The sequence below is a fragment of the Melanerpes formicivorus genome, unplaced genomic scaffold (assembly GCF_026170545.1).
Source record: "Melanerpes formicivorus ecotype bairdi unplaced genomic scaffold, bMelFor1.0.p_v2 SCAF_5, whole genome shotgun sequence".
Taxonomy (NCBI): domain Eukaryota; kingdom Metazoa; phylum Chordata; class Aves; order Piciformes; family Picidae; genus Melanerpes; species Melanerpes formicivorus.
Genome location: NW_027142357.1, coordinates 23,701,644 through 23,723,176, shown reverse-complemented (window position 1 = coordinate 23,723,176; position 21,533 = coordinate 23,701,644). Strand labels below are relative to the sequence as shown.

The 21,533-nt window shown below is 36.9% G+C and overlaps 1 protein-coding gene across 6 annotated transcripts in view; it reads left to right on the top strand.

Moving 5' to 3' along the window:
- Nucleotides 1-21,533, top strand: part of SLC4A10 (solute carrier family 4 member 10) — a 167,587-nt gene that overhangs the window by 122,433 nt on the left and 23,621 nt on the right. For 5 of the 6 annotated variants that reach the window (XM_068138761.1, XM_068138763.1, XM_068138764.1 and 2 more), the window contains 8 exons: nucleotides 579-670; nucleotides 6,278-6,435; nucleotides 7,328-7,415; nucleotides 7,895-8,041; nucleotides 8,526-8,626; nucleotides 9,961-10,135; nucleotides 10,315-10,448; nucleotides 11,223-11,468. In XM_068138761.1, the coding sequence (XP_067994862.1) occupies nucleotides 579-670; nucleotides 6,278-6,435; nucleotides 7,328-7,415; nucleotides 7,895-8,041; nucleotides 8,526-8,626; nucleotides 9,961-10,135; nucleotides 10,315-10,448; nucleotides 11,223-11,468 (1,141 nt within the window). The remainder of the gene's footprint in view (nucleotides 1-578; nucleotides 671-6,277; nucleotides 6,436-7,327; nucleotides 7,416-7,894; nucleotides 8,042-8,525; nucleotides 8,627-9,960; nucleotides 10,136-10,314; nucleotides 10,449-11,222; nucleotides 11,469-21,533) is intronic. The other variant, XM_068138759.1, reaches the window with a different exon arrangement.

The window sequence follows — 21,533 nt, the reverse complement described above, 5'->3', positions numbered from 1 at the left end:
ATGTTTGCTGAAACATTTGTTTAAGCATGTCAATAATCACATTGTTCAATACTGAGTTTAAAATAATCTCGATTTCCAATACATCTATTTTTATAGCAGCCCACTTCTGTGTTGGATTTTGTAGTTCTAATCAGGAAATTTTTATACATGAGTAAATTCATGAAAATTAGTAATCCCATTTTATTCAGCGAGCAGTATCCTTGTAGGCAGATATTGCCCCAAATCAGCAGCTCCTCACATCACTTATAAACACCAATATGAATGCAGAACTTTCCTGAAATGTACTATCTTAAAAATTTTAGGCTTTAATTGGCATCGAACATTTGTCTTCCAGTATTCTAGAGTATCCTTTCCATTTTCTGAATTATGTTCGCCCGTTCCTAGTTGTGTGTAATGAATGCTCTGGTTTTTGAGATTGTGTTATTATGAATTAGTCTCTTAATTAAAATGTCACGTTTAAATGGTTCATAAACATAGGATATGAAATGTATGATAGTTCTTTAACAACTCTTTCATTAGATGTTGCTTTATGTAGAAAACTAATTTTTAGTATTCTGTAATAATGGTACCTTTTTTAGCAGGTCAGATTGTTTCTCCACAGTCTGCTCCAGCCTGTATTGAAAATAAAAATGATGTGAGCAGAGAAAACAGCACTGTTGACTTCAGCAAGGTAAGAATTCATGATGTAGAGGTTCCTGACTAGCAAACAGATTGTTTAAACTAAATAAAATGAATCCATGTGAATCAGGAAAATCTGTGAAGTGCAAATTTCACTTGAGCATTCAAATTTTGTGTGTAATGCAGTACAGTTTGTATATTCTAGAAAAGAGGTTTTGATTTTCTTGATAAATTATCAATAACAGGAAACCAGAATTTACAAACACAGAGAAATGTATTGCATCACAATATCAGAGGTATATGCTTGCACGGGGAATTTGTACAAATCAAAAAAATATCTCAGTAGAAAAGTAATTCAGAATTCTTGTAATTCAGATTTACCTCTGAAATTTTTATTTTTTTTGTAGAAGTAGTGCATGAATGCAAACTATGCTTTTTATAACCTGAACTCGTGGATTCCAGATGTCTCAAACAGAATGTGTTTCTGTAAACCTAAAACTTAATTCTTCTGGCAAGCCAAGATATTTCAGTACACTTCACAAAAGATGTTAGCTGCTCAGTAGTGGAGATTGCAATGACAGTTCAATGTTAGATAGCAAAGAAAAGCAAACAACTTCTCAGCTTTAATGTAAAGGAGAATCCTAATTTATATAAGAAGTCTGTAAGTACCAAAAACAAACTGTCACATTAGATACAGATGACAAACCTGACAGGGATAGATGACTTCAGCTGACACATTAATACAACAAAGGTTGAGTAAGTGAAAAAAGGTGATTTAAACCAGAATGATGAAAAATAGCACTTTGAGTCTGTTGAATCTTAATGTTAGTGCAACTGAGCTAAAAGTAGAGTTATGTCATTGCTCCATCTGGTGCCAGACTTATTTCTTAGCAGCAGTAGCTATTTGCACCATTTGAATTCTTGATTGAACATGCCAGACTAGGAATGGTGTACGGCTGAAATAAAGATGGGAAACCGATCTTTTTGTCAAAGACAGTGAGAAGAAAGGAGGCTGACTGGAGATGGACCACATTTCCACAGAGGTAGCAGGGAGACAAATAAGCAATGATAAGTTATTTAGTTGTTTAGTGCTAATACTTCAAAAATATTTAAAACAAGTGTTCTACTATCAAGATGTAAAATTTTGTAAAGGATATCAAATATAAATGAAGCTGCCCATTCAAAATTTAGCTGTGCGGAGGTGAAGCTCCAAACATGACTTTCATTATTATGTTTCTTGCACATTTCATTAATTGCTTTCAGTGTTGTAGGATCAAAATCCCAGGCTGTTATCTAGGTGCATGATCTTTGTATTAAACAACAATGGAGGCTAAATCATTTGATCCTTCACTCACTATTTTTCTAGTGCTGCATCTTTGCTGATCAAAGGAGCTCTTCCTATTTAAGCTGGCTTGAGAATAGATCAACATGTCCTCTTCTGGCTAACCTCAGCACTGTTGGATACTAACAAGGATATCAGGAGTACGAAAGGAATAGCTTTTTTTTTCCCCAGAAATGAAATAACAGTAAAGGATTGTAATCTAAATATCTTTTTTGACTGCCTCTAAATAGATCCATTTATCTTTTGAAGATGCAAAAGAAAAGTTTAATTTCCCCTTGAAATGTGCTATTGCAATAACTCCCAAAAGTTATCATTGGAATTAAATGCACAGATTGAGAGGAAAATAGAGCAGTGCACTAATTTTCTCTTGAGTACTGTGATTTCATGTTCTAATTTTGTTCCACATATTAATTTCATTTATCTTCTACAGAAAAGCATCTTTGACTACTTCCCATATTCTCTCCTTGCTAATCTATCTCCCTTGGGCTACTTCTAACATTCCAAATTTTGGACATGATTCAAAAAGCTGACTTAATCTGAATACAACAATGAGACTCTGTATTGGTATCTGTTTATGAATAATGTGAGACACAGCACTGAAAGCTGTCTTGAATATTATTTCAGTAGCTCAGAGAGGGAGACATAGTTTCTGATGTTTTTTACTTGTAAATGTGTCACTCCTCTTCCTCTGGGGATGTCATGAGGGCTTTGTTCTGGGGGTAATATGACAGCATCACAGCACTGCTTTATCCTGTGTCTGAGGAGGATAGGGATGGCAATGTAATCACTGATTCTGACTGGTTCTGATTCTTATGCCAAAGGCTGAAGGGAACTGTAGTTGTCCTGAAGTATGAAATGCATAGACTGCACCAGCATCCCTTCTCATAGCATCATCACTATGCTCCGCATGGAAACAGTTATTTCTGAATCAAACCTCCATTACATATTGACAAAGTTTGGCATTTCAAATACCACATGAAATAACTGACTTGTTTTTGAATACTAATTGGCCTTTCTTATAAATAAATTTGTTTAATACGTGTCATAGCTTTGCTGAGAAGCATTTTCTGTTTGTCTTCATGTCAGTTTGTTTCATTCTGGGGTAGGTCCTCACCACTCTTTTTTTCAGTCCTTGAGTTACTCTGGAGGGGAATGTCTTCCACATTATTTGCTTAATTTTATGTTTAATTGTAGCTTACTGGGACTATTTAGTGCTGGATGATCCATGCCTGACGTGGGAGGAGTATTGCTTTAGTTATTCCCCTAGTCCCCCAGGTGCTCTTGCAGAACAGGTATGATGTACTGAAAGTGCAGTAGGTCAAGGAGAAAGATGAATCATCTGTCATGTAAGTATTCCCAAGATTAAGGAAGCCCAAGCCTAGCATACAAACATCTTCTATCAAAAAAAAAGAAAAAGAAAAGAAAAAAAAAGAAAAAAAAGGAAAAGAAAAAAAAAAAAGAAGAAAAAGAGAAGAGTCGTTGTTGTAGGTGACTCCCTTCTGATGGGAACAGAAGGCCCAATATGCAGACCTGACCCAGTTCAAAGGGAAGTCTGCTGTCTCCTTGGGGCCTGGGTTAAGGATGTGGTAAGAAGGCTTCCTACCCTGGTACAGCCCACAGATTATTTCCCATTATTAACCTTGCAGATAGGTAATGACAGCCTTGAGAAAAGAAAGCTGACAGCTATCAAAAGAAACTTCAGGGCCTTGGATCAACTGGTCAAGGGAGTGGGAGTACAGGTAGTGTTCTCTTCTATCCTCCCAGCTATAGAAATACTCAGGACTCCTCACCAGATCAGTTTGTGGCTTTGAGCCTGGTGCCTCCAACAGGACTTCAGTTTTTTTGACCATAGGTCACCTCACATGATGTCAGGTCTGCTGGCAGCAGGTGGGATGCATCTCTCTCAAAGGGGGAGGAAGGTTCTATCACAGGGGTTGGCTGGGCTCATTAATTGAGCTTTAAACTAGATTTGAAGGCGGGAAGCGGGAAAAACCATTCTCATTGGGAACAAACCTTGGATTCTTGTGAGGTGGTGTGCCAGCTCCACTGCTGCTTCAGGGGAGGTAAGGGATAATGAGCCATGTGTTAGGGAAGATGCAAGAGCTATGGAGAAGTTGGAACTTGGGAATGATCAAGTAGATACGAAAGAGGGGATAATGATATTAGCAGGCCTTATATACCATAGGACATGCTGAGAGACAACACACCAGGGTGAGAGGGATGGGATGCTAGTGTCTTCAGCCTGTTGCCATGTAGCATACTGGTGACACAGCAACACAGTCTGTTTCACAGAGATGACCCAGGGTAGTAACAGCCAAGAAGGAAACATCAGCACTTGCAGGGCTCACTGGTAGGTTGGTGGCCATGGAGGGGGCCAGGAATGGGTGGACAGCAAGAGTGAAAACTAATGGATTAATCCCTCCCTGAAATGGAACATGGGGAATAAGCAGGAGGAGTTGGAGATCTGCATTAGGCAGAGACTTTCAAGACCTATCTGGATGCATTCCTGTGTGACCTGTGCTAGATTCTATGATCTTGCTCTGGCAGGGGGGTTGGACTTGAGGTCCTTTCCAACTCCTAACATCCTGTGATCTTGGAATTAGAGTTGTATGAAGGGTAGGTTTGATGAAGCATTTGAAGGATGTAGCTTCTGCCATTGTCCCAAATTCACCCCAGGGCCAGCTTTGCTCTTGTTGCATAGTGAAATCAACACTGGAGATGTGGGTGTATTTGCCCAGTTTAATGCTTCTTTGCCAGCTACTTTTCTTTTAACTGAGACTCTGTTCACTATCTGAAAGATTTTGGAATCTCAAGCTGAGATGGGAGGCAATGTTTCTTTCAGACTTGAATCTTGATCCTGGGGTTCTCTATGTTAGTGAGACCTTAAGGTGACAACTGTAGTGTGCTGTATATGAGACACTAGTTACAAATGTTAGATCCATTCGCAAGGTGAAATCAGTATGGAATGCATGTTGCTATGTGCCTGAAAAACTACTTTCTTTCTTACAGTTACAAATTACCTATGTCACCAAAACTAGGTGCAAAGTGAATCTTTTTTGGGTTTGTATTTAACCATGGAGAATTATTTTATGATTTGAGTGAGGAATATAATTTGCATCACCGACACTTTACCTTGGAAAACTTGGTCCCCAACCTTCCAGGTTGATTGGACACTTTTTTTAGCGTTGAGAGGTTAGTGGTCATCATTCTAGATCAGCGTAGGGTAGCATTAGACATTTCTTTGTGATCTCAGCAAAATAAGATTTCATTACACAGGCAACTGCATTATATCTGAATTCTGATTTAGTGCCAGAGCCATTTGCAAGAAAACAATTTTCTAAATATTACCAAAAACTATGCAAACTAGTACTGACAGATGGCTGTAAGATAGACATTAAAATGGTCCACTTTAACAGTTTATATTGGATGTGGTTGTTGTTGTTGTGTTTAGATTAATAAAAGGAAAGCAAATGACAAAATTCATGCATTTTGAAATGTGGAAAATACTGGTGCATAGTGAAATCAAACATACATTATATACTCTTTGCTTCATGTCAATCTTTTTCACAGAGCAAATTCTAGACTGATCCAGAGGAAATACATACGTGTTTATTTCTAGGCAAATATCCTGAGCTTAAATTGCTGCATCATGCTGAAGCTCTTTCTGTGTCTTTTCCTACTGTCTTCCCAAAAGTTGGTATCACTGCCTTGGAACTCCAACGTTTGTATTCTGCTTTGTTCTTTCATCTTACTGTCGAGACATTCATGGTCATATCTTATTTTTCAGCTATTTTCAGCAGAAGGGTGGCTGTCTTCCATTAAATCTGAAAACAAAAGAGCTTCTTAATTAGAGTAGTTAAAAGAAAAGTGTGTGGAGTGGAACCCCTTCTTCTCACTGAGATTCTAATATGGCAACTATGAACTATGAATTTGTGATTTTGAAAATCATTAATAATCCAAGAATAAGATGTATTAATTTCTTCTGTTGTTACAACTTACTTTCTCTTATGAATTGTTGATGCTGCTGTGACTACTGATAAAAATATTTTAACATGATTTGTTGTCATTATGAATTAATTCTGCAGTATTTTAACTGTTTCCAGCAAAAAGTAGTCAAATAGTGAATGACCTGTTCTTTGGTTTTGAGAAACATTTTTATTTAAAAGAAAATTACTTGACAGATAAGAATAGTGGAAACTGCATAACTGAAATAACTAAGGTTGTATTGCAGTGACTAGAAAGTCTCTGTCAACAAATTGGGGAGGAAAAAAACCCTGCAAATAGCTTTTAAGTTGTAATTGAATGTGCTTTTACCAGGTTGACCTACACTTCATGAAAAAGATACCACCTGGAGCTGAAGCATCAAACATCTTAGTTGGAGAACTAGAGTTCCTGGACCGTGCGGTTGTTGCTTTTGTTAGATTATCTCCTGCAGTGCTGCTTACAGGACTAGCTGAAGTTCCAATTCCAACAAGGTATACTTGGATTTATTTATCTTCATGTTTTCCTGAGTACCTTTTGGAGGCAGAGTGATATGACCTTCAGCTTTGTTAAAAAAAATTAACCATCCCAGGAGAGCTGTGTATAAGGAATATTGAGGCACTGAGCTGTCTCTGGAAGAAAACCTCTGAAGCCTTTTGTGGTAACTTCCCACAACTCACCACCCAAAAAAAACCCCAAACATAAAAACCACCACATACCCAACAAACTCACCAAAAGGAAAATAGCAGATTTCTCACCAAAGAATTGAAATCAGGATAATTAAGAATTTCTGATTTTTTAATTAATAAAGTTAGCCACAAGGTTGTTGTCTGCATTTTATCCAAACTGACATCGTCAGTTATTTCAATTGAACCTATCCTCTGCATTTTATAGAACCTTACTAGCTGCAAGCCCAGGGCCTAGAGGCTAGAGCCCAGATCTAGAGCCTTGTTGGGAATAAGAACAATTTAAAAATTGTTTTTATTCAGGGTAATTTAACTTCCTCAATATTGCAATAATACTACTGCCATAAAAGGGATGGTTCTGTTGATTTAACAGAATTAAATGAATTAATGTTGATGTGTTCTGTACATGGATTATGACTGCATGTATTTATTATGTAAGATAAGGTTTGTTGTGCAAGAAGGTTTGATAACCTCAATCAAATCTGACTGTTAAGCTTATGATACATTTTTGGAAGTTACTTTCACTTTTTTTTTAAATTTTATTTAAATCAGTGCTTAAATGCATGTGTGAGGATCTTGAAGGAGATTATATATAAATATTTGTCTCAGAGGTTCTAGTCTGACTTCTAGATAAGTGTTTCTGTAGTATGCTTTCAACCATGCATCCTGTACAGTTTTTTAATTTATCTTTAATTTGCAGATTTTTGTTTATTCTTCTTGGACCACTGGGTAAAGGGCAACAATACCATGAGATTGGAAGATCAATTGCAACACTGATGACAGATGAGGTATTTTTATTCATGTCTTGGTTGTGGTCATTTTCTACTGACTGGGGAGGTGAAATAGGGAATCTCCAATCATGCAGATGAACTATGGCTAATCATTCTGGTGATGCACAAATAGCAGTGTAGTTCATTTCATGATCTCAAAACATCCCAGATTAAGCTGCCATAAGGGGATTAAAGAAAAAGAGGAACAATATTCACGTGCAAGAATATCTTCACTGAGAAGATTCCATTTTACACAGTTACTTTCTAGTGGAATTAATTGTATTACAAACTGTAAAATCTATGCAACATTTAGCACTTGTAAGGATGTTTTTCCATAGAAGCTGGAGCTTCTATGAAAACTATGTAGTCAGTTGACGCAGAGACTGTTTGGTGGGAACTGCATGGAGTGCATACTATTTTAGAGAAAAAAGGCTATAATGAAAAGGTTAGGAGATTATGCTTTTCCTCCCCACTCTAAGCTTTTCCATTTCTCACAGGTATTCCATGATGTTGCTTACAAAGCAAAAGACCGCAATGACTTGGTGTCTGGAATTGATGAGTTTCTTGATCAGGTTACTGTTCTCCCCCCTGGAGAGTGGGACCCAACCATTCGAATAGAGCCACCTAAAAATGTTCCCTCTCAGGTTTGTATAATGTAAAATTTAGACACTTATAAACAATGTGATGAATTTTTCCTAGGTAGAATAAGTCACATTAATTTAACATTTAGCAGAGTCACTATGTAGATGTTTTGCTTGCTGTTTTGTTTTTGTTGACTGACTTGAAGGGAGCCATTGTCTAGCAGGCATACAGTATAGTTGTGGTATTCTGTGTAGTTCAATGTTCTCTCCTGTGTAAAGACAAATACTTGTATCTAAATATCTTTACCAAACAGCCATGTTTTTCTTTTGTCCTAAGCTTAATGCTTGCTCCTCTTTAAAATATTTCCTCATGCAAGATTTTCCTCAAATTTGTTGGACAGTTCCTTCTGCTTATGATGAGGTTACGTTGATGAATCTTACAATAAAATTTACATGTTTCATCTTTCAACTCTCAAAGCTTCTTTCCTCTGCTAAAATTATGCTTTGGTTACTAAGACCCATGAGAAGTATCTTTTCCTTCTGCTAGGAGAAGCGTAAGATCCCAGGAGTGCCAAATGGAACTGCAGCCCATGGGGAGGCAGAACATCCTGGAGGACACTCTGGACCAGAACTCCAACGCACTGGAAAGTTAGTGAAAACATATGCAAAATCTTCAGTATTCTAGTAGTGATACACTTCCAAAGGAATCATAATTGTCTGGTTCTCTCTCAAATGATGGGCTTGGCATATGATTTTTTTTCAAGCACTTTTTCTGATTGGTGTAGCAGATAGCTGAAAAAGACAACCCATGCTAATTTGCAAAGAGGGGGAGAGGGGAAAGGGGGTTTGATTTTTCACATTGTATTTATTGCAAGCTCCTTTCTGTACCATTAGTAAAGGTGAAACCTCTGTTAAACTCGATTAATGTTTCTTAACTTTGTGCAGCATGAAGGAAAAGTTTGGAATAGTCTTGTGCCATGTATTATGAATGCTCACAACTATTTTGTAGTTGAAGCTTCTGTGTTGTGCAGCTCTAGGATTTATTTTTTACTTCAGTAAACCATGGTATGTCCTAGTATATGAGGCTATGATTACCATGGTGGCTGCAATATATACTCTTCAGAGGGAAGAATTTGCCCCAAGGAATCCTTATGTTCTCTTTTCTGCTATGGTGTTCTGTAAGTACACCAGCTGTCAGTGGTGCAGTAGACTTCTCTTTTACCTTGCTGGCTCTCCTACCTGCATAAGGCTAGAGATTCAGCTGCAGCATTAACATACACAGTGAGGCAGAGGAGATGATGGCCAGTCTAGCTGTAAGCTGTTCTCTCACTGGTGAGCCTGGTAATTGACAGCTTGAAGGATCATTCTAATATTTAGGAAGTGTCTTCGTCTTCCTCTTTAACTCAGCCACATCTAATGACACGGGGTGCCTGTGAGGACAAAAGCACTGTGGGAACATTTACATTGTAAGGCAGCATCTGTTCCTAAATATTTTATTATATTTAGCATAGTGTAAATGACAAAAGATGACAGTTCTTGTCCTTGGAAAATTGTGGCCTACATTCAATCGTAAAGTGTATTTAGAAGCAGGTTCTCAAATAAAGGATGTGAAGCTCTGCATGTAGACTTGTGAGAAAATGGGCACTGTGGTAGCTCTAATTAAAGAAATGCAAATAATTATTTCACATAATAAACAATAAGGTTTTTATGAGTGGTTGCTAACAACTGTTCAAAAATTTTGGGTCTGGATGATTAGATAAATATTTTGTTAAAAGAAACATGCAAATTAGATTGTTTTAAAACCACAATTTCCTGATGATGATTATCAAGGCAGGATTCCCAGGAATCCTAGGGAGGAAGAATTATAAGAGTATGCAACATTTGATCAAGGAACAGTATCTTCTCTGCAGTAGATTTAAAGCACTAGTGTGGAAGGTTTGGTACACCTTTTCTATTAATTTGATCTCTTCTATTTTCTTTAGATTTTTTGGAGGATTGATTTTAGATATAAAAAGAAAAGCTCCCTTCTTCTGGAGTGACTTCAGGGATGCTCTCAGTCTGCAGTGTCTGGCATCATTTTTATTTCTCTACTGTGCTTGCATGTCTCCTGTCATCACATTTGGTGGTCTGCTGGGAGAAGCAACTGAAGGTCGTATAGTATGTGTTAAATCTGAACTTTTAAAACAAACTTGCATTCCTAGGTTTGTGGTTAGTATTTTTTTAGTGTTGCATGAATCACCTTGAAATATTAGTGTTTTGATGTCTAGAAGGCTACAGACTAAGCCACTGCCACCTGTTTGAAAATTTATGGACACTTCTCTCTGTATCATATTCAGAGTGCAATAGAATCACTGTTTGGAGCATCAATGACTGGAATTGCCTACTCTCTCTTTGGTGGACAGCCTCTCACTATACTTGGCAGCACAGGACCTGTTTTAGTGTTTGAGAAGATCTTATTCAAATTTTGCAAGTAAGTGAAGATCATGATACACATCATGCCTCAGGTGTTGTTGGGTAGTAGAACAGACACTGATCCTGAAGTTTCAACAACTGCAGAACAAGAGTATCAGTTTGATTTGGAGTGCTTTCAGGGTCTGAAAATTGTGCTATAACTGAGAGAAGTGAATTGGTGATAATACCAGAAAGCTGATTCTAAAATTAATAAGCAAATAAATACATTTATTTGTAACTCCTTGGTTTAGAGTAGGAAACCCTGCTTAGCACCACAAAAGCTCTTTTCTCACGTTCAGGTAGATCTTTCAGTGCTCTGTGATAATGTCACTGAACATGTTTGGAGCTCCATAATCATATGCAATAAGCATACAGGATTTAGATGCAAGAGTAGGTATAACAACTTTCAGCTTAAGAAATTGGCAAATAATGGCTGTTCACAAGGCAGGATATGAGATAAATAGTGGGTGGACCCTACGCATTTCACATGTGTGGCTCTCTTAAAGCTGCTCTCTCTGTTTAGTAGAGATAGAGCTCTGTTAACTGAGAGGAAAGCTTAGGTCAAGAGGTAACTTGACAGTATCTTCAGTTCATAGTAGGTAAATAGTTTTGAATTAAGACTGTCCCCAGATTTCCGTACCCCCAGGCAAAGGAAATGTTGTAGTTGCCCTTTCTCCATTTACTGTGGTTGGATAAAAGATAAACTGAGATTATTTTTTTGTTTGGTTTGGGTTTTGTTTGTTTGCTTGTTTTGGTTTTGGTGTTTTTGTTTGTTTTTGTTTGTTTGTTTTAGAGAGTATGGGCTATCGTACCTTTCTCTGAGAGCTAGCATTGGACTGTGGACAGCAATCCTGTGCATCATCCTCGTTGCAACTGATGCAAGCTCCCTAGTCTGCTACATTACTCGTTTTACTGAAGAAGCTTTTGCTTCTCTTATCTGCATAATTTTCATTTATGAGGCCTTAGAGAAGCTGTTTCATCTCAGTGAGACATATCCAATCAACATGCATAACAATTTGGATCTACTGACAAAATACTCGTAAGTAAGATTTCTTCTGTTAACACAGGGGTGGTTTTTTTCATAGGTTATGTTTTCTCTGCGAGGAATGCAAACCAGTGCACAGCAGGAAAAGTTCATGGTGGTTGCAAATGTGACACAAGATAGCTACCGTGTTAGGCATGTTGCTGGCACGTGGAAATAGTTGTTACTGGATATAAGTGTAAAAGCAGTACACATTTACTTAGGATAAGTAAAAAATACCTGGACTTGGAGTTTGAAAAAGCTTACTCACATGCAACTTGGAGGTCATAGAATGAAAAACAGGACTTGGAGGGACCTCTTTATTAATTTTTTAATTTAATGAGGCGTAACTCAATGATCTTTTACTATAACAGTGAATCGATGATCTATAATATTATACTGTGTGATCAGACAACATCTTAGTATGTCATTTACCTGTTCCCCCCTCCCCCCCCCCATATAAAGCCTGTCTAAAATAACCTGTTAATCCTTTATTTTAACATCTCTGACAGTTACAATTCAAACTCCAAGAACTGAGGTGGATTTGAATTGTCAGGTGCTCCTCGGGGGTGACTGATTTTGGCATAATCAATTTGCTCTTAATAACAAGATTTTAATATGATTCCATTTAAGCAGCTTTACTTTATTGTGGAGTTTTGACAAGTAGTGCTCTATTTGTAGAGTAAAATTGAATAGTTTTATTCAATATAGTTCATTTAGACGCAAAAACTCACAGACTTGTTTCTGTAACATGAGAACAAAATTGTTCTCCTCTTAAAGGGATGAGTCCCTGCTCTGTTCTGAGGCCAGTGAAGCCTAGTCACCTCAGCAACTCAAATATGATTAAAAAACACTTGCAGAGATTTCTTTCCAGAAATGTCTTTATTGTTTCAGTGAACCTATTTGAACCTTCTGCCTGAGCAGGGTGGATCCCAAAAGGAACAATGCTTGAACAGTGCCACGTCTTCTGCTAACTGGAAAAGCAGGAGTGTCTCAACCAAATGTCTCATTTGCATTTTAAGCTGAGAAAAACAAAACACAGCAACAGGGAAAACATTTGAGCTTTGTATATATTAGCACTAGAAATACGGTTAGCAAATCTTGAATCTGAATGCACATTATATACCTTTAATACACAAAACATGTTAAATTGTAGAAATGGTAGTTCTCTTGTGATATACTCTATCATCATGCTGAAAAAAAAAAATAACTCTAGTAGTTTAATCAGTAGACAAAGGAATATTAATTTGAAGAGAAAGCAATAATCATCAAGAACTGACCATGCATGAAGTTGAGGTTATATCCTGGTCTTCAGTACATTCACTTCTATGAAGTCAGTGTTTTACTCTAGAGACCCTCATACAGCCCACTGTTGGTGGATTCCTGTTTTTTTTTCCATTACCACTTCATAGTAGTCATCTCAGAGGGAAAGGCAGTATGATGATCTCCTACAGTTTTGAAAAACAGATGCTGAAATACTACACAAAGATGAAAATTATTCACAAACCATTTAGCAGGCAGAGCTGAGATGTTAAAATATCTAATGAACAGCATAAACACAAATAGGAACACAGATTTCTGGGTAGCCAGCTTTATTTGTGGTTAGTTGAATCCCATGGTGCTGGTTGAGATTTCAGAGGAAGAAAAGGAATAGTCTTGCTTGTATAGGTGCAGAGTGATATGTATCTCTATATTTTATAGAACTGTTTTACTGTCATATTCATTAAACTTTCAAATATGTTTTTTGTTTTATTTAAAATTCCATTAATTAGTCAGAATTCCAAATAGATTTTTGCAGGGTGTTGTTGCGTGCCCATGGTAACTGTTTTCATTGAATGTAGAATGTGCAGAGCATGCAGGATGATAAAAAAGCAGCAATTGCTGTCCTCCAGTTATAAATACTGACCTGTCCTGTCCTATTTGTTGAAATACCAGCACATAATTTTAAATTTTCCAAACACAGTTCTTGGAGGATGTCTTCTAGATGTTTGGAAGGAAGATTTGACTGGTGCCTGATAGTTTCAAATGCATACATAGTTATTAAAATTATTTGATGCAACAGTTCCGTAGTTATCCATTGCGCCACTTCCTCCCCGTATTTTCAGTTATTCTTTCACTCTATGTTGGTAGTACAAATAAATTGACTTTTAAACACTTGCATTACGTTTCTCTTTTGATATTTATGTTGTATCTTCTACTTGCAGAAATATCTTATTGTCAATATCATGTTCATGACAACTGACCCCATTAATACCAAAATGATTAACTGTAGATGTAGTTGTAGGCAGCATAGCTCTTACGGCATGTGGCATATATTATTTTAACCTTTAAACTGATGGAAATGTCAGCATGCATGTTGATTATGTTGTAAGATCACATCTGCTGATTCCAAGAATCTTTGTTCTGAGCACAGCAAAAGCAGTAATTCCAGTGTCTTCTGTTTTCTCCCCTCCCTTTTCCTTTGTCTTATTTTTTTCTTAGTTCTTCAGAACTGGGTAGTGCTGTGTTGGAGCAACTCTGTGTCAGCTGCCCAAATGGCCAGTGCTTTTCTAACAGGCATGGTGCAACCTGAACTTGGTTTGCTGTGCAGATATTATGCTGTCCAGACACAGTGGCCATTTGCCCGTTTTCCCCATGGGACCATCCCCAGACAAGACATTTCAAATAACCCTCAGTCCCTGATCCAATGCCTGTACAAGTTATGGTTCCAGAAAGATCAGAAAGTGGAAGATGAATAAGCATAAAAACTCAACTTGAAGTTGGGGAAAAATGCTTTCACAGGGAATTAGAAACTTCTGACTCCAGTTCTACTTGAAGTTTAAAAGGGTAACAAAGTTGGGCTGAAACAGGTCCTGTCCTTAAAGGACCGGCATACTCTGTTACAGAAGCTAATTAGTATCTGCTGTTTTGCTAATTAAAACAGCTGTTTGCATTTTCCTCTTTGGGGATTTTAAAGACAAGTTTTTAATTGTTAGTAAAGGCTTGGCAATTCTTTAATTAGCAATGGGTAACTTCAAAAGGTTGAGCAACTCATTTCTCTTTGAATACATAGCCAAGTCTTATGTAAAACCTTATCTGCAATTCAATGATAGAAAACTCAGGCTATACTGTAAAATGCCTTTTTTCTGTGCTCTGCTTGTTGCCCACTGAAAAGGTTGGTGGTAAATAGGTCAAGACACTGTATATGTTTGAAGCTTTCAGTGTATGCTGTGTCCCAGACCTCCTCTCTTCTTTCATGGGCTTTCTGAGGATGCCACGATATCCACAGGTAGTCTGTCTACATCCCTGTATTGTTGCCTTTGCTCTGGTGAAAACATCAAGATTGACCACAGAAAGTCATTGGCATGCTGTTAGTACTGGCCTTTGGAATACTAGAAAGACAAAGAAAATAGTCATTTAAATGGTTGGTATTTCAACCAGATTGGAACCATATTTCCAGTGAGAAAGAAAATGTATTCTGTATTTTGGATGGGTTTGAATTCTGTCATAAACAGTCTCTGTTGTAGAAGTTTGATGTAAAAGATTGTACTGCATGCATCTCCTCTTATATTTAAGAGTATAATAGTCATTACTAGCATCTGCCATAGCAAACCTTAGAAGGCTACAGAAAGAACATTCAGAACAGTTGAGAATTTTTATTTATTCATTTTTAAATCAAGCAGACCTAAATATTTAAAAAACAACTGAAAGTCCTCCTGAAAGATTTCTTAAAAATTTGTATTTACCATTTCAGTTAGAGGATAGGCATTTGAAATTGTTACAGAATTCTGTCTCAAGCAGAAAAAAATACTTTCTTTTGCATTATCTGATTAATGTAGAACTAGCCCTAATGCACTTTTAACTTGTTCCCTTCGTTATACTTGTTTGTTATCTGTGTTGAAATACTGGCCCTAAATTTCGGATGATGTACTTACAGCCAAATCCATTCAGTGTTCATATGTAACACCTTTATGATGTGGATGATAAAGAATAAGGCATTTAAGAGCCAAATCGAAAGAAGGACAAAGACAACCCCATCTTCGGTGTGCCTCTCTACTGCCACTTTTTTTCTTTTTGAACTGCATTATTTTAATATTTTGATGGAATTTAAATATAGTAGCTTCATCATCTATTGAAGAATATAAACATACTTTTTGATCTGAGCTTTTATTATTTTTATTCTTTCCTTTTATTTTTTTATTTCCTTTTTTTTTCTTTTTTTTTTTTTTTTTTTTACTGTGACCTTTTTGTATTTGTCATGCCATTAGCATTCGTAGGTTGGCATAGCAACTCTCCTATTTCTGCATTCTCCTCCTCCTGCTTTTTCCTACCCTTGTAGCAAATATATCTCCAGTTAATGAATTCACTCCGGAGCTGTGATGCACATCAGTTTTAATGTGTATATTAAATATTAGTATATAATTTTTTGCTGGGAAGGGAGAGCCCTGCAACTGAGTGGATTGAAAACAGAGGTTCTCAAAAGGCAAACAATATAAGTAGTATGGATGAAAGGAACATGGTTAAGGAAGCAATCCACTATTCTTTAAAATGCAAGCATTTTTTGAGATATCTCAGAATTCACAAGATAAATTATTTCTCAGTGTGGAGTTTTTAGAGAAGTTACACATTTTGGTTTTTATTAGTTCTTTTTTCAGAGCGATGAATTCATGTTGTTTTTAATAATAATTCTTTACCAGAAGTTACTCAATTATTAACAGATTACATTGAATAATTTTAAAGTGATTTCTTGGCATAGTAATATGCATATTGCAATCTGTCTTGATATTGACATGCACTTAAGCATTAGGAGTAGAAAATCCCCACTCTGATGTAATGAAGGAGCCAAGATCATGTCAATCTTGGTATCTTTTGCAGGCTATAGAAACCATGGCTTGTAGAAGGCATTGTGAAGATTAGTTTTGCACATACCACTGTTTGCACAAGCAAATTTTATATCTTTGATTATCTATACAACTTAATCTAAATACATTTTTACTGGATGCACATTATGTTGTTTTTATACACTGTATTCCTTAAGCTGCACATGGAATGAGAAGAGTCAGTGATGATATGCAGAGAATTTCTCATTGTGATCCCAGGCATATAATTGAATACACATTCCTGTAACAATTTCTTTAAACTTAGATATGAATATAGATTTTTCTTTCCCCCTTTTTATAGCCTTTTTTTCCCCCTACAGTTAAGTAACTGTGCTGTATTCCATGTATCTTTCCTGAAGAATGTCACTCTTCTTCCCAGAACCATGGAGCTGCCATCATTCAGTTTAAATGCTGTTTCTCTTTTGCTTTGTGACAAACTCTGGAATCTAGAAATTATTTTTCTTTATTTCATTTACCTTAGGACTTCTTTATGTCTGTATAACCTAACTGACTCATTTTCTCTTTTCCCCTCTTTTGAGCGAAGGGACTGCCCATCTTGTTTCATTCTTTCCTACTACTCATCCTCTCCAGAAACAGATCTCCTTGTTAAGCAATTCTCCACAGGATTAAGACTGTTGTTGGACTTACATAAAATGACCATACTTAGGTAGTTTTGTTGCAGTATATTTATGGATATTGATGCATTATAACTGAACAATCAGAACTCAAGCACTATGGTATATATTATAGTATATTATTCCTGAATCACCATTAAACTGAATCTCTGCAGGTGTATGGTTCTTTTTTACTTTGGAAATGAGGCAAAGTGTCATCCTAGAACTCTTTTCTCAGTGGCAGCTTTCAGATGAATTGTCAATATCCCACATAACAACACTACTTTTCTGCATGTTAACTTCTGTGTGTGGCTGCTACATGCTGTAGTACTACTAAGAGTGCATAGCTGTATACTGCACCAGGCAGTTAATAAAGACTAACCTTTATTATTGACAGTCAAGGTTAACAAAACTGCAGTGTGATTATAAATCTGTTTTCCAAACTTTCCCTTTGACAGCAATGTTCTCCTTCTGATCTGCTTTCCAAAGAAACCTGATTCTTTGAGATTTCTTCACCCCAACATCAGTTACCCCTCTTCAGATTTATCTTTCTCTACATGCATATGAAATTGTTGTGCTGCTGAGCAAATTATTTAGGTACTTTTATAGGCTTTTCTGTTTTCAGTTTCAGCTCCACCAACAAAACTATGTAGACATTCAACTTCAGGGAATATGTGTGGATGCCTGCTGATGTTTGTGATTGTTGGAGATAGGTGACTTTAATGACTCAATGGCCTGATTCAGGATGGCTGATCTCATGAATAAATGAAGGAAAAATCTTGTCTTGCCGTGACAGCTATGCTTTGAAAGAGTTTCATGGTACTGAGAACAGAACTTAACTGTCAAGTCCATTTCTGATCAGTATTAACTATTTTGTTTCCAATCTCTTCTCCACTGAGACTTTGATTTCATCATTATGAATGTTGACATGAGAAGCAATGTGTTAAATATAATGCCAGGGATATACAGTTGTTGTAGTTCTGGATCAGCAGAGAAGTTGTTGTCTATTATATTGTCTTTGTCCCCTACCCATAGCAGTTATTAGACAAAGAGAAGGATTTTGTCAGTGCCCATAACTCACATGAAAACATTGTATTTGTCGATAACCTAAACATGCATAGCATTCTGCTGTTGAGGTACTTCCCTTTAGCCTTTAAAATGCAACATAAAGAATACTTACGCATGTAGTCAAATACTTTACTTTTAAAACAAAATTAGTGCTGTTGCTTCTGTTTCATGCCCTTTTCCTATTCTCTCTTTGTGATCAGTGCACAGCACATTTGTAAAGCATACTTTGTGTCATAGAGAAAAAAATCCTACACATATTAACAAATATGTACTTTCATATTCAGTGAGACATATTGTTTAAACAACTACATTTTGAAACTTATTTGTTATACTGGCCTATTGCTTTTTGGGTGTTTGTTGTTTTGGTTTTTTGTTTATTTGTTTGTTTATTTGTTGGGTTTTTTTTTTTAATAATATATACTGAGCAAATCTCATTCTGTATCTTAAGTGAGCCAGAAAGAGATTTTGCCCATGTAAAAAGGGGAAATACTACATTGACTAATCATGAAGATGATGCAGTTCCATCTTCTGTAGATTAGATCCTTAGCTAGTATAAATAGGTGTAGCTTGCACCACAGCAGTGCCTCACGAATTGGACAAAATCATCAGTAGTAAGTGCTTCCTAGTCTTGAAAGCAACCTGCTGAAACATGGCAACTCCCATGAGGCTTTCAAAGGATTTGTGTTTTATTTGCTCACAAGGCATTTGTTCAAAGCTGTTGTGCTGGCTGTAATGGCAGCAGAATGGACTAGCACCATGCCGTATATTTAATCTCTGTGTAGGGAAGAAAATGCATGCAATTGGTTAAAAGACAAGAAAATGTTGAAGAACAAGCCTGAAGAATTGGGGGTAAGAGGTGGAAATTAGAGGGATTCCTTCAGCAGACTCAGGTTAACTTCAATTGAACAGATAGGCCTAGGAAATAAGTTTCTTCTTTTGCAGTAAATATGAAGTTACAGTTAGGATGAAAGTGTTGTTAGTACAAAACCTTTTACTTGACTAGTTGTTGAGCAGCAATGATATTTATCTTTTATTGCTGATCTGCAAAGGAGAGGGAAAACATTCCCCATTTTTACCTTTAAAATAACAGGTTTCTAGATTTCTAACCCATATTCTGTTTCCCGTTATCCAGAGAAAGCAGGATCATAGGAACAGTCTTTTTGATTGTCTTGAGGATAGTAATAACTATTTCTTTTGCAGACAACTAGCACAGTGCTAGATGTCCTGAAGCTGCTGTTGTCAAATCCTCTCTCTGTTCTGTGAAAACAGAGCAAGTTGTAGGATGTGTTGCATACAGTGAAGTTTTGATAGCTGCCTGAATTTAATGAAATGTAGTAAGTCAATACTTACGAAACAGAAGCAAAAACAGCTAGCAAGGATGTTGAGGATGCTGTGAGGACATAGGTGGTGCCATCAGTTGCATAGGTACTCTTATGATTGAATTGGTGATGAAGATTTAACTGAAGTTTTGATCATCCTGAAAAATGGGAGAGTTACAGGCTCCAGAGGATACCAGCTTCTCATCCAGCCTTAAAATTTATTATTTTTAATCTGATGTTGTTCCTCATCCTGATCTGCCAGAGATTTCTTGAGCACCTTGAAAGATGTAAAGGCAATAAAGACTTCTTGCCATAATTATTTTTCTGGCTAGCAGGTTCAGCCATTATTTTTGTTACTTTCTGCATTTGTCAGTTCTGATCTTATGACAGTTCTCCTGCAGTTTACTCAAGACTGTCTTGTGTGAAATGGTTTATTATTCTACCTCAGATTGGCAAGCCACTTTGTAATAGGCTGTATTTGATGCTTAAATACCATAGAAGAAAATAGGCTCCACTGATTTCTGCATAGTTGCAAAATGTGGACATTTTAAATACAGAAGGGAGTGACCTGTGACTGGATATCTAGGACCATTTTAGATCAGCTTCCAGCTACTGTAAAAACAAAGACGTAAGTCACTACAGACCCTCTCCATGCATGTGCCAACCCATCATGGATGTCACAGATACGAGGGGTGTATAGGCACCCATGTTTCCACATTGGAATTGCTCCCAGGAGATCAGAAGGTCTTGCGGTAGCCAAAAGTGTAAAGATGCAAGAATTGTTCTGTCATCAGTATGATGAGATGGTTATATTGTGAATTGGCAGCAGATTTGTATTTTACTTTTTATTTTTTTCAGTATCATTTTCTTCCCTGCCTATATTCTAGCCATGAAAAAAGCAGTTGCTTCCTAGCCATAATGAAAGAGAATAAAATAATCAACCTGTATCTATTAGTGTGTCGAAGATGGTTGCCGACTCCTTATCAGTAAAAAGCGTGGGATTAGGGTGCTAACTTGGTACTGTATTTGGAGCTGAATATGTTGCATAGAAAATACACTTAACAGGTGCATATATAATCTCTTGCTCATTGGTAATAGCACAAACTGCACATAGGGGTCTTGTATTGGACAAGTGCTCACCATGTTAAGGAATTTTACAAGAACTTAAGACTGTTTGAACCTCCAAGAGGCAATACATTTTCACTTATTCCAGCTTTCTGGGTAGTGTTGTATCAAGAAAATAGAAAGATGTGTTAGTGGTTAACAATTCAGTGTATTTTACTTTTTCTCCTGAGAGCTGACGGCTCAGAGTGAAAAACGACAATGGAAGAGGCTAAATTTTTTAAAATATTAAAATAGAAAGCCTTATTTCACTAGTGTGAATTTCTCCTTGCAAGTCAGCTGTGCTGGGAAATAGTTGTCATTGAAATAATTTCATCTGTTATTAGCTGTCACACTTTGGTAGATAGTCTTTTATGTTCTGGTACTGAATGTTACCTCTTACTGTATTTTTTGGGCTGGACTGAGCAATTCACATCAAAATGACGTGTAATATGAAAAACAATGTAATTTTATATATCTCAAAACACTGAGGTTATTGTTTGAATGATCTTCTCAGTAAAAAGTAGGATCTGATCTTTACAGTCAGGACATAATTCTGCACCCATTCAGTGACAAAAGCTGAGTGCAGAGAGATTTTGGTCTGCATGGGTGGAGTTTGCACAAATCTCTTACTTGTCGATGAACGATCTGCCATTGGTAAGTGCCTGTGAAAATTGGTAAAGGCCAGACTGGAGTGCTGTGAAGGATGAAACATAAATAAACAGGGTGATGTTCTCATCTGAAGGTGAATTACTTGAGCTGTACTAAAATACAGGTTTCAATTGTCACATTTCTGACTAAGGAAATTAAAATTTTGGCTTATCTAATTGTAAAATGTAATTTTGCAGTTTGCAGCGAGTGCAGCTGTACCATGTAGTGTTGGTGACATGCAGAGTCTTCCCTTCTAGTGAGAAAGTGACTGTGATTGAACAGACAACATCACCTTGGCCTACTTTAATCAAATCCCAATGGGCCATCGCCCAGCATCTGGCCAGTCTGCGATCAGCGATGGACATCGAAGGCAGGGAGATCCTGTGCTCACAGCAAACAGTAGTAACCCGAAATAGCCACCTCTGTATTGTTGCATGAATATCAAATACTCCCTTGCAATAACATAGACAT